The sequence below is a fragment of the Molothrus ater genome, chromosome 1 (genome assembly GCF_012460135.2).
Source record: "Molothrus ater isolate BHLD 08-10-18 breed brown headed cowbird chromosome 1, BPBGC_Mater_1.1, whole genome shotgun sequence".
NCBI lineage: Eukaryota > Metazoa > Chordata > Aves > Passeriformes > Icteridae > Molothrus > Molothrus ater.
The window spans coordinates 44,766,618-44,779,704 of record NC_050478.2 but is presented as its reverse complement, the minus strand read 5'-3'; the positions used below and the strand labels follow the sequence as shown (position 1 = coordinate 44,779,704).

The following is a 13,087-nucleotide window of genomic DNA, read 5'->3' as shown; positions in this document are numbered from 1 at the left end:
AGGATTGGGTTAAGTCTTAGGGTAATTAAATGCATGCTCTAAGATCTGCTGGGGAGGTGCATGGGCAGAAAGAATCAGGAGGAGGCATTAGCACCAGGATTGGGTCATTTTCAAAGAAAATGGATTCTCCAGGCTCAATCTCAACCAGCCACTTCCTGACTATCAGAGCCTCTGGCTCTCACTTGTGAAAATCACCTGAAAGATTTTGATTTTATCCTGGTACATGTGAGAAAAGCAGACTAGTGCCACCATAACCCCCTTGAATTTGATGGGCTGAGACAAAACTGGAAGGCTCAGAGCAACCCAGGTCAGATCCTCTCCAAAGCAGACTCAAGGCATTCATTTAAATGGATATAGTGCTGGCAGTGTTTTGAATGCACTGAAAATAAAGACTAAAATAAGGATTTACCCACCACACCCCATGCCCAGGTGTGTGCCAGCATGGTTGGTAGGATTATTGTGTTTTATCAATGCTTCTTTAGGAAGCTGAAAAGAAGGGTTGGGCAGCAGAGACACGTAATGGCTGTTGAGCTGTGGGGGAGAACATTCTTATTCCTGGTTCCTTCACTCAGATGCTCAAACACAAATCCCCAGACACTCTGGTCATTGCACAGAAAAGAAACAGCAGCCACTGGGGAGAGGATGAAAGGCAGTCCTTGCTACAAAGAAAATAACATTCATAATCTTTGCTCTAGACAAGAAAATAGAGTCTCCAAATGGATCCAGCCCTGCCAGGAAACCAGGCAGAGGAGAAGCCCTGGCTGGCAGCCCCATGGTCGGCGGGAGGGGAGCAGCATTCACCCCGCCATCGCCAGTGTTTGTGACACAGCCATGGACACTGGGCATTCGGGCACCCTACCCTGGCCAGCCCAGGCCATGGGGACACCCCCTGGGACCAGTCCCCGGAAGGGGGAGAGGGCAGCCACGCTACCCACGAGCTGCTCGATAACCTCAGCAAAGTTTCTCCTGTCTGACACTGAAATAAATAGATGTGCTGCATGAACTGCTGGAGCTTTGGTAGGAAATGATTCCCGCATGCTGGACATCCCCTCGTGGTGCTCTGTATCTACCCAACACTCTCTAATACAGATTTGTTTAGACACTTAGGAGTACTTCTGAGTTGTTACCCCCAAAGGCTGTGCTGATTTTGATCCCAAGGGAAATGGGAGGCAGTCAGAACAAAGATCAGCCGTGACATTGCTGAAATGCTTCACACAGGATGCAGGCCTGTGGCCACTAACTTGCTCTGTGGAGCAAGTGCTTGCCAGTACTTTCAAAGGCTTCTTTAATTAATAAAAGTGGTGTGACTTTACCTGTCATTTAAACAGAGGTTTGTTGTGGGTTTTTTCAGTTGTTCCTCTGCCCGAAGAATTTAGTGTTCTTCTTAAAAATGGAATGTCCCTGCTCAGCCACAAGAAAGATACTACAAGGAGTAGAAGATTCCTATCAGTATAAGATTCCTATCAGAGGAATTTGGCAGCTGCATTTTGTCCCTTGTCATAGCTTTCCTATGTTCTACCTCCTCCAAACTTTCATCTTTTAGTCTCACCTCCACTTTCTCTAGGTTCCCACTCCACTCCTCTTTTCACAGTCTGTTGACAGCAGCTTGGACCATTGTTTCAATCCCTGGATATGATTCCTAGTCTGGCAACACTACCCAGCACAACTGAGAGACTAACAGTGCCTTGGCCTAGTTTCTGATTATAACAATTTACAAATTCCTGTTGCTATTTAAGAACAGTAGAGAAGTACTTCCAGGAGACAGAAGCAAGACATAAATAAAAAGAGACTTCAGAATTTCTTCAAAAATGAAATCATTGCATTTTGCTTTCAAATACAGCAAAGTCAATGGGTTGTTTCTAGAAACAGCTGTTCCTGGTGTACAGCTCAAAGTCAGTTTGGCTGTTCCCAGGACACTGCTGTGGTCAGGGTTGGTCATTCTCCCATGGAGCCTCCACCTGAGAAGCTGCTCATTGGATTTATTTCCTGGGCTTGAGGGACATTTCTCTGATGTGGGTCCCACAGAAAATGTCTTGGCTTGCCTCTTTACTGTTAGAGTTGCTGGTGCAACATAGGTGTGGTGAGCTCTCTGCAGAGATACCCATTCACTGAACTGGACAAAAGTCAGACAAGAGAAGGCCTTTTCCAGGAGACATCCTTCCTTGGAGGTATCCATATTGGTCAGCAAGTGCTGGGGGAAGGTGTTCCCAGCCTGCCAACTCAGAAGGATGTCACAGAAACAACACAGTGCCCTGATTTTGGCACAGCCTGTCTGCCCTGCAGACTCTGGTATCTTAGGGACTGGTTGCATATCAAGGAAGAGCACTCTCCTACTCTTCACTCCTCAGCTCACACTGCAACACAATTTGGAAAGGGGAGAATGTGGCTTCAGATCTCACTCACCTCTGCTGGCAAACTGAAAGAGGCTGGAAGCATGTGTGTGCATACATGCCCGCACACATATAAAGGCAACAAGAAGCATTATGAAGAAGACATAAAGAACTCCAGACAGGTTTTGAAAACCAGAGAAGCAGAGGCAGACTTAGACCAGATTAGTAACCCTTACACGACTTCGATACTTTCTGAATCAGGTTCCTGAATCAGACCAGCAATAATATGGAGCATTCCAAAGCACTGTGTCATCTCTGGAGCACACAACTGCCCATTAGCTAATTACTCCTTCAAGGCTTGTTTATCTCTAATTATAATACATTAGGCTCACCCATTGATCAGTGTCTGTTGCAGGCTCAGAGACTCCAGGATACAAGGGTGATATTATCAGCCAATTCCTGCAGGCCAGTGGCAACTCTCTGCCCTGAATCCAATCCAATCCAATGTGGGGTCCTCTGTCAGAGCACAAGAGTCATGAAAGGTGTAAAAATGCCAACCCTCAGTCCTCATATTAATTGAAATGATCATTTATCTCTTGGAGCTTTGAGTCCATTTACCAGTTATTCACATGCAACTGAAGGTTAAACTCCACAAATCACTGGAATATTCAGTAGTGTTTGGTTTCATTCCTATTTTTCTATTGCTAGAAACAGCAAAAAGCCCTTGTCTGAACATTGATTTCCAACCCCCTAACATTTGTTGAAAGACTGTATCCATCCCAGTCTTCCTCCAGGGCTCAGTCTAACTTCAAGGGGAAAGTGGAAAAAAAAAAGAGAAAACCTCAGTGGTGAGTACTGGGAATCTCCTAGTAACATCTCTCACAGCTCTCAGCTTGCATTCATAGATCACTGGAAGAGCCCTCTGCATTGCAAATTTTTCTCATCTTGTACTGCCACTAGCTCAAATGCTGCAGCCAAGAGGTTTTGGTAAAAAAAAAAAAAAAACACAAGGAAATATCTAAGCTTAATAATTTTATTATTCTTCTCATCAGAGATTTGTTTTTAAACAGGCAGCTCTCATGGGCATCAATTTTTAGTTTGCATGGCCAGGCAGAGCATCTGCTCAGTGTTACTAATAATCCGGAACCTCAGCAAAATAAAAAATTTAAAGGGCAATTTTGCAAAACACATGGCTAAACATGAACTGTGAAGGGGATAACAATGTGCACTCCTCTCTTTTAGGGTTGAAAATATAATTCAGATATTTCTATCATAAAGTGTCCAGCTGTATATAAGATAAGGTGCTTTCTGTACTCTCAATGAACAAAAAACAGTAGAAACCATTAAGCAGGTTTGCTCATAAACCCAGAAAAGAATGCAAAGAATACATTGATTTTGTATTTGATACCAAGGCACCTTAGGTTCTCCAAAGCAGAAAAATCAGCTTTTTGCTGCAGAAGGACAGTAAGTTCTTTTCAAAAGGGAACCTTGAAACACCTGAACTTGTATTTTCAGGTGGCCTTTATGAAGCTTTCTAAGGAGAGAAAGGGAAACAAGCAGTGGATGTCACCACTACTGACAGCACTCTTTTTCCTGATGACCTCACGTATCCTTAACAAGCAGTCAAGATTGTCTTGAGCTTTTATCCTCTTCTCCTATAGCTAACCCTGCACTATGACAAAGCCATTTATCACACATTCTGAACCTCCACAGAAATAGAATTGTCACTTTGCTTGAAAATGTGAGCTGCAGAAGTCTTGTGTGTCACCCATCTCTGTTCTTCTTCGGAATCTTTCTCTGCTCATGGATAGGGGAGAGGGTTTTTTCATACCAGTTAACAAGCCAGAGCTTTGGGGATAGATTTGTAGTTTCTTTCAGGGTGCTGAGGAGGGTTTTCAGCTGCACATCCAGGCTAAAGAAACCTCTCACCTACAAACAGGCTCTAGACACCACAAGAGCCATCATAGGGACAAAGAACACAACACCAATTTCCCAGATCTACCCTAAAATGATTCCTCTGACAAATCTAGGTAAGAAAGACAGCCAAAAACCACTTCCCAGAGAAAATTTCTGATGATGGAGACTGGGATTTTATCAGTTTATTCTGCCCCACAAGCTTGAGGAGCCCCACGAGCTCCTGTCTGGCTGGGCAGGAGCTCCACCAGTGCCAGTCTGGGAATATCCACCTTCAGGGAACTGAGCAAAGGACACTGGTTAGGTCAGACATGAGGCAAATTCTAAAAAGATTCTGCTTTAAAGGTCTAACCCCAAAAAACCACTTAAGTATCTGTTTCCTCACAGGAATTAAGAGCTTAAATACAGTGTTGTGCTCATTTGTAGAGACTTAGCTCTTTTCTTTATATCTTTGGCTTATAAAAGGCACCAGAACCTTAAAAAAAACCCCTCAGGAAATATAAGCAAGAGACAGATAAAAAAGAAACTTCAGAATTTCTCTAAAATTCAGGTGGTTGAGTTTTGCTTTCAAATACAGAAAAGCCAAGAGGTTATTTCTAGAAATAGCTGCCCCACTCAAAGGAGGACATTCACAGACTGGCACTGGCAGAAGCCCAGTGAGGCAAGGTCCCTGCCAGTGTCAGGAGCACCAGAGCAGCTTCTATGCTGGTGAAGATGCCCTAAGAATTAATGGAATGTCCTGTGGACCCTTGCCTTGACCCGGCAGGCCATGGGTACAACAGCAGGTCTCCCACCTTCCTGCTCCCCAGCATGTTCAGACCCCTCCCTGCACTCCCTGCAACCACGAATCAGTGCTTTTGCTGGCACCAAAGCAGGTCAGACAGGGACCTTTGATCCTCACCCCACCACCTCTCTAAATCACATCCCTTCAAAGTAAAAATGTCCTGGATAAAGAAAAAAAAACCAAAACCTGAGTGCTTGCCAAAAGACTTTAAATTAGTGATTCCCCCCATTTTTGATTCATGTTGCATGCAATGTTATCAGCTCTCCAGCCTGACAGCTGTGGGGATTTTTTTGCTCTCTGTCATGGTTTTGCCCGAGCCCTGAGGCAGCAGCTTGTCCTTTGGCAGGTGGCAGCCTGGCTTCATCTGCAGCCAAGGCTTTATCACTCCCAAATGCTCAGATTCAGTTTTCCCCTGGGGAAAAAAGTGACTTTGAAACCCCAGGATTTTAGGTCCTGGCCCATTTCTCACACAATGTAGTCATCAGTGCTAAATCAGAGCTCAGCCTTGTGTTTTAAATGGACTGTACCAACACAATGCTGGGCTGTGTTGAGCTAATGCAGGCAGGCTTGGCTCTGCTGCAATCACAGGACACAACTCCCAGGGGTCCTCTTCCATTCCAACATCTATAAACATCCAAACCCAGTTGTGAGCATTGTCTCTAAATCTTAAATTGGTACCACATGGTGCTACTCAGAGAATACCCAGGTTCTCCATGACCTCAGCAAATAAAGGCCACCAACCGCCCACGTATCAGGAGACAGTCTGGGTATGCCTGTATCCACACAAGCACTGAGATCAAGATGAATGGATTTTTAAAATGTTTCAGAATCTATATTATTTTCTGCACCACTCCTCCATGATTGACAGCAGAACGAGAAAGCACTGAAGCACAGAGATTTCACTCTGCAGCTGCCGCTCCAAGCACACAGGTGGAGGAAAGAGAGCTGACAGGCACCCAGGGATGGGTGGATAGACAGATGCCATTTCCCAGCAGGCAAAGGCTTTATGTGCATCAGCATCAAACCTCCATGCAAAGACCCAACTGGCAAAAGTCACTTGAAGGTGGCAGAGAAGCCAAGGGGAGGAGAGGGACAACCACTGAGAGTCTTCCTCACCTCCTGGGGACCAGACCAGGCAGGAGAACAACAGTGGGACACAAGAATCCCCAGTGCTGATCTCAGCTGTGCTCCCTGGAGGCTCATGCCTGAGGAACAAGAGTGGGATTTAGCATCCTTTAACCCAGCTCACAGAGCTGGGAAATCTGAAGGGTATGAAATTCAATAGCCCTGCACCTGCCTTAGGGCACACTGCACCCACCACAGCTACACAAGGCAGTGAAAAAGCTGTGCAAGGAAACAGCTGCAGGATATAAAAGCAGCAGAGCTTCTCCATTCAGAACCGAGCAGTGCTTGCAGAAACTGCCAGTGCCATCCCTCTCCTGGCAATGCGGGAGAGAGAAAAAATAACTTCAGCTCAGTTGAAAATAAAATGAAAACAACCATAGCAGCACTGTTACCTGGACTGCTAGAGGATAGACAAACCACCACAGTGATCAAGTGTACAGATCAGGTTAGTAGGAGGTGGAGCATTATTTTAATGGTGTTACTAACTCATTTTTCCAGGGAAGAGCAGCTGCAGAAACACCCCAAGCAGCTGAGTTCTCCCTCTTCCTCCATTCTCCCTCCCTCAAAGCAAAGTTGTTTGGGGGAGCCAAGGCTTGCCTCCTACAAAAGCCTGCAGATCCAAACCTTCGTCTAATTAAGAAACATTTCACACATATGGGACTTCTGGGTTTTTTTGGATAGCAGCAGCAGTAAATAATTCAGTGCCTTGGCAGATATGTAGGATCTTCAAAATATGAAGGCTATTATCAGATTTATTTTAATAAGGTGCCTGAAGGGCTCAAGGCCAGGAAGACAGGAAAAAAAACCCAAAACACTATAATAAAAGCCATGTCTTTTTCATTAGCCAGAGCACTTTGCTACAGCAGCTTGGACAGAGCAGCACAAACACTGCCTGAACACCAAGGGAGCTTCACTGCCACCACAGCAGCACCACTGCAGCTTGCAGGTCCCCCAGCTCCATCTGCAGCTGCTGCAGTGGCCAGGGCTGCAGGGCTTTTGCAAAGGGCCCTGGCAAACTCAGCTTCTGCTCCCCAGGAAGCCCTGCAATTTCTGGAGGAAGAGGCTGCAAAAGCATTTTGATACTGCATTTGCAAACATAACAAATGAGCCACTGGCAAGGTTTTCTTCACAAGCAGTTGCAGCTCTGCCTGTGGAACTCTCCACAGTTTCTGCCCAACTTTCCCCACCTCTGCCATCATAGGATGGGGTTGTGCCACAGCCACAGAGAGCCAACAGTGGGGAAACATCTGCCTTAGCACCACCCTGAGCATTGATCCATGGACAAAAGCAGTTCCTTTGTGCAGAAGTGGTGGAAATCTCTTGTAATCCATCTCCAGGGAAAGCCCAGTGTCACAAAGATGCCCTTTCAGTGCTTTATGTCCTCCTCAGCACCTATGCCAGTAACATGGAGGGTAAGTAGCTTTTAAAGACCTTTATCTGGCTCTGAGGAGCTGAACTAGCCCTGCTGCAATAGGACAAGTCACCACCTGGGTATGCCACACTACCATGGTGCCACTGAAGCCAAGTACCGTATATGAACTGGTTATCCACCAAACAGCCAAAACCATCACATTTGCTCACAGTTCTCCTCCAACCCAATGTCCAGAAGGAAAAACAAATCTCCACCTAAAATAAAGGGTTTCCTCTTTCCTGCCACCACCAGACCTCGATTTCAGAGGACAGAACATAGAAGGCAAGGCAGAGCCTCTGGAAGTAAGGTCTGGTTTAAACTATTTGTGAAACTGCTGTTCCACCTGGCCTTCCAGGTGAGCAGGGAGCCTCTGGGCAGTTTTGGGGGCTCCACAACACCCAGATGCATCCTAGACAGCGTCCCTTAAATCTCATCTAACCAGGAAGATGTGCCAAGCACATGTTTGCCACAGGGGTCCCTGTGGTACCAGCAACTACTGCCTGAACAGCTACCACAGCTGCTGAGCTCACCCAGCCTAGGAGAGCAAGGAGGCAGCTGCTCTGTGCCTGATGCCCACCCTGCTCCACTCTGGCTCACACTGCACCGTGGGAGGCACTCATTGCTCACCTCTGTATATTGTGTTGCAATTATCTTAACAGCAGAAAAACAGTACCTACCAAATGGATGCTAGAAGACAAGGTCAATCCACTATTCTTGTAATGATAGAAGATTTAAGATAAAATTTAAAGAAAGCTTGATACTTACCGTAAGAGAGCACGCTCCATCCTTGAGATCCTGGGGGAGACAACACAGGCCACAAAAGAATGGCTTCACAGAGCACTCATCCCACCTGGGGACCATGCAGAGTTGATAACTTGGCTCATTTTAAATCACAAGTTGCAGATTTGACATTTTAATGAAGTTCCTTCTTCTATATTCAAGGTATGGTTTGAGAAATCCCAGTTCCCATTTTGAAACAATAAACACAAACATGCAGCTTTCACAGAACAAAAATAAAATATAAAATGAGCACAGGCAGCATAGGAATCAAGCAGAAATCCAAGACAGGCTTAGGGAAAAGAATTATGACTTAAAATTTGCCTCAAAACTTTTCAAAGGACTTGAGCCCTTGAAGTCAGAAAAACAAGTTGCTAGACTTCTCAGCCCTACTGAAAGAGGTGATGAAGAACCCCTACCTGCTTACAGCACACAGACAAGGTGGGTTTGCCTCACAAAGCCGAGAAGAAAAGCCAACAAACAGCACATTCACTCCTTCCCCACACCAGTCCTTGTGAGAAAATGGTAGGAGACACTTCAGCCTGTGGCACCTGGGGCTCGTAAAACCTTACCCAGCTGGGAGCAGGAATGAGGCTTAAAGGAGCCTTCTGAAAACGTGCTGCAGAGAGGAAGTGGTAGTGTCTTTTTTTTTTTTTTTTAATCTTTCCTCTCAAATTAGAGCCTTTAACAGCAAAATAACAAGTGAGAGAAAATGGTTCACACCTGATTCCCTCTCTGCATGTGCTGCTTAATTTTTTCATATATAAACAAGGCCAACAGGTGCAGTGAATTGTATACCTGGGAGCTTTGGGAGTACTAGGTAGAAGATGAACCACTCTAGAAAATGCTGGAAGCAATAAACCAAAGAGGAAAGATGAGTTAGAAGCATGGCTTTCCAACATGGAGTTTCTTCAGCTTGGAGCACTCACAGCCAGCGGCATTCCACACTTGCTCCCTTAGGGAAATTACAGTCAAGATCAAGGTTTGCAGCTCAGCATGGAGGCAAAAAGTTTAACACTCAGACACTTCGAGAAAAATAGTAGGGTTTCGGTCGTTTGGGGTTTTTTTAGGTATCTTATGGTCCCGAAGAGACGGCACCATTCTGGTACAGGAAGGCCAAAAAGCCAGGTGAGGGGCAGCTTTGTACCTTCCCTCCCCGGGTCTCCGCTCTGCCCAGCCTTCCTGCCACGCGGGGAAAGCAGGATCCACAGCCCCATCTACTGGGCACTGGGAAGGATCCCCGCACTCGTATTTTGCACTTGTGCAAGGCACCACCGCCATCCTCCTGTCACCTGCCAGGTGGGAGCGATGCTGGGGTGTCAGCCTGCTCCCAGAAAGCCATTTGTGTCACCATGCCAGTGTCTGACGGAAAATGCTGGTAGCGTCACCCTGACCCGGTTCAGGCCCAAAAGGCAAACCATTGAGACCACCTCCTTCACTCTGAGCAGCCCCCGGGCTCTCAAGAAGTTAGGTGGCAAACACTTTGGAACCAGTTCCTTGGGCAATGTTAATTCAGCATTCCAGGTGAGAGCCTGAGCTTCCCAGCAGCTTTCCTGTGTGGCTGCACCCTAACACTCCCAGCTGCAGCACAGGGAGGAGCAGTGCCAGCACGCCCTCGTATGGCGAAAGCTTGCCATTCTTTGGCACAACTGTGCGCCCCGTGGCAGAGCAGCTGTTTTGAGCTGTGCCACACCTGTCATACTGAGCTCCCTGCTTTGCAAAACCCCTATACCTGACTGACCCACATACCTGGTGGGAGGGTGCACAGTCCCATTGAGCAGCCACAATGTTGTTTCAGTCCTCAGCATCCAGCTCTGGCCCATTCAATGGACCCTGTTCCCCTCTTCTGAGCTGCTAAAACCCAAGCCCCATACCAAGGGTAGTGGGCACAGGCTGTCCCTGTGCACTGTGGTGTTGTCACCTTATTGCAAAAGTTCCGTACCCTCTCGGTGATTTCGCAGGGGCAGCTCCTTGCAGCACTGACTCCTTGTCTCTCACAGCACAGCCAACGAACTCCAACTCTCTCCTCTAACAGCTAATCCACTCTTTTGTAGCACCCCTCTTGTTGGACACAGCTGTGGCCTATTAAGGGCAGGCCTGTTCCTAATCTTTGGTGATTAGTACAGCTGCAACTCCTCAGGTGTGAGAGACTACCTTCTGCACTACCTTTATTTTCTTACATTCTATCCCTCCACACTGTGGTACCCTTTGTCCTGCCCAAATGTCACCAGCAAGACAGCACCAAAACAAAGAGTGAGCTGTGTGACTCAAACCCAGGAACCCTTCTGCATGTGGTGCATTGGCATTTAGCATGAAGAGAAAGATTTTCGACCAAAGCAGGTTTCTCTGGCCTTCAAAGCAGAGTTAGGGAGCCATAATTTTAAAGTATGCAACCTGCATGCCTTCAGAATTTATTTTATTCATGCTTGAACAGAACTAATAAAAGCAATCTTGTAGCCAGTGAAACAAACACTGACAGATATTTAGGACTCCATCACATGAGAAGACATACCAGGTAAACTCAAGTCTTTATTAAACACTTGATGAACTGAGGGTTTAAGCAGCAGCCCAGAAAAGACATGTTCTTTCAGCTACTGAGATATCAAAAATGTATCTTCATTATGTAGTTCTTTTCAACAGTGACTACTGAGTGTATAAATGAACAATGTATAACTGAAAATGACATGCTTCCAAAGTTGGACAGCAGAAAAATGGCATTGAGTATTCTTAAAATCACAAGTATTAAAAAAACTAAATAAAAACAGGTTCAGAAATCAGTGCCCCATAAAGCAAGAAATTGAGAAAATTGGTGTTGTGACATAATAAGATTGTACCCATCATGCCCAAGGTGTTTATCACAGTCTGCCTCTTTGCAGAGCTGATGATCAGTGACGTTCTTCATTCCCAGTGCTACACATAACTGTAACACTATTCTACCTTCACCTGTCATACAGACTCAATGCAGATCAGGTTTTCACCAACTCTGAGGCTTTGTGGTTTTCACAAGCTTTAGGCTGCAAGGGCTGGGAGCTGGTAGTGCCAAGCACTAGCTAGAGAGAAAAAAATGCCTGAAATGCCGGCTGATGTCTCTTTGGAAGCTGCAGGGCAGTGGGGACAAGCTCCAGCAACACCTTGGTCCTACAGCAATAAATCCGGAATGCTTTTCTTTTTTCTCCCTCTGCCAGAGAGAAAATATATTCAAGATGCCAGGATTCATCTGTCCTAAGAAGGTACAAGATACACAGATTGGGAGAGTGCTGCATTCAATTTGCAGATTTACCATGTGCTTTACTCCATGTAGAGTCTATCTGCATCAAGATGCTAGTAATCCAAGAAAAAAAAAATTGTTACAAGATCCACTCCAACTGCATGCAGCATGCTCACAGTCCTGGGTGGGGAAGAAGCCTCCTAAGAGGAGTAGTGAGGTTAATTCATCACACACATCTTAGTTTCCTTTACATACTTACACAGTGCACAGATTTGAATAAACAGGCTCACAATATGAGTATACTATACTCCTAAGTCAGCATCAAATATCCTATAGACAGATGCAAAGAGTGGAACATTTCTGCAGCCTGGATTTAAGCAGAGAGATGAATCTCTTCAGCTGTGCATAAAACCTTTTGCTTCCTGCAAAAGAAAAACCTTGGTGTAATCTGACAATACGTGGATACTAAAAATATGGTGATTATTTAGGCAAAGGAGTGACTGGAGAGGAAAAGAAACATCTCTGAATAGTGGCATATAAATTAGGGAGGGAACTGGAAAGCCTGTATGTATGAGACACTCATGGATCACACAGTACCATATTGGCAAGGACTTCAACAGCTCATTTGTCGAGAGGGGTTCTATGATGCTCAGAAACCCCAGCCCGCTCCTGTTGAGACAAACTTTGGAAGAAGGCTATCCTAAGAAGTTCACCCAGCCCCATTCAACCCAGTTCCATAAACCCAAATCAAATCCAAAGAGAAGGCCACAGAGAAAGGAAACACTATCATGACCCTCAATGGAAATTGCCACTAAAGAGAGACCTCTGTCTAAGCCATTTTGGGTCAAATCAGATCAGTCCAGAGCAACAGTTACAATTTTTTGGTGTTCTTATTCAACACCAACACTGCACCTACCAAAAAAAAAAAAAAAAAAAAAGCAATAATGAACAAGCCAGTGTCTCAAGGATTTGCTCCTACCTCCTCATTCCTCTACACTGTCTCTGTGGATTACACCTGCCAGGTATTCACAAGGGAAGCTCTGGCAGACGCAGGATCTTTTGCTACATCTCTGCTGCTGTCTCCACTCCTGTGCCACCCTGTTCTTCTGGCATACTGAGAATCATAGCCTTCCTGCACTGAGTCCTCTGCTGTCACAGCCAAGGCTGCCTCCTTTCCTAAAAAGTGCTATTCACCCCCTCTGCAGTACTGCAGGCAAACGAGCCCTCCCACTCTACCCATTGCCCCAACAAGGTGATTCTGAACCCACATGCAGAGATCTGTCTCCTGACCAGGCTGTGCAGATCCACCTGCCACTGCCAGCCCCTTGGTTCCAAGAATGAGATTCATGAAAGTCAAAGTGATACTTTAGGAAATACTTAAATGAAAACAACCACATTGCAGTAACATGGCAGGAATATTTTAGCAGCAATTACCCAGAACCAATTGATTTAAAACAGCACCATCACCCACACAGGAGCTGTCTGATGACTTCTACATACTCATTAACAGGAACGCATTTGCAGGAAAGAAGTTACAC

General features: G+C 45.7%; 1 protein-coding gene across 1 annotated transcript in view; it reads left to right on the top strand.

Moving 5' to 3' along the window:
- Positions 1–949, top strand: part of TMC2 (transmembrane channel like 2) — a 30,555-nt gene extending 29,606 nt beyond the window's left edge. Inside the window, exon 20 of the mRNA XM_054516388.1 lies at positions 696–949. Coding sequence (XP_054372363.1) covers positions 696–949 — 254 coding nt within the window. The remainder of the gene's footprint in view (positions 1–695) is intronic.
- Positions 950–13,087: the final 12,138 nt, after the last annotated feature.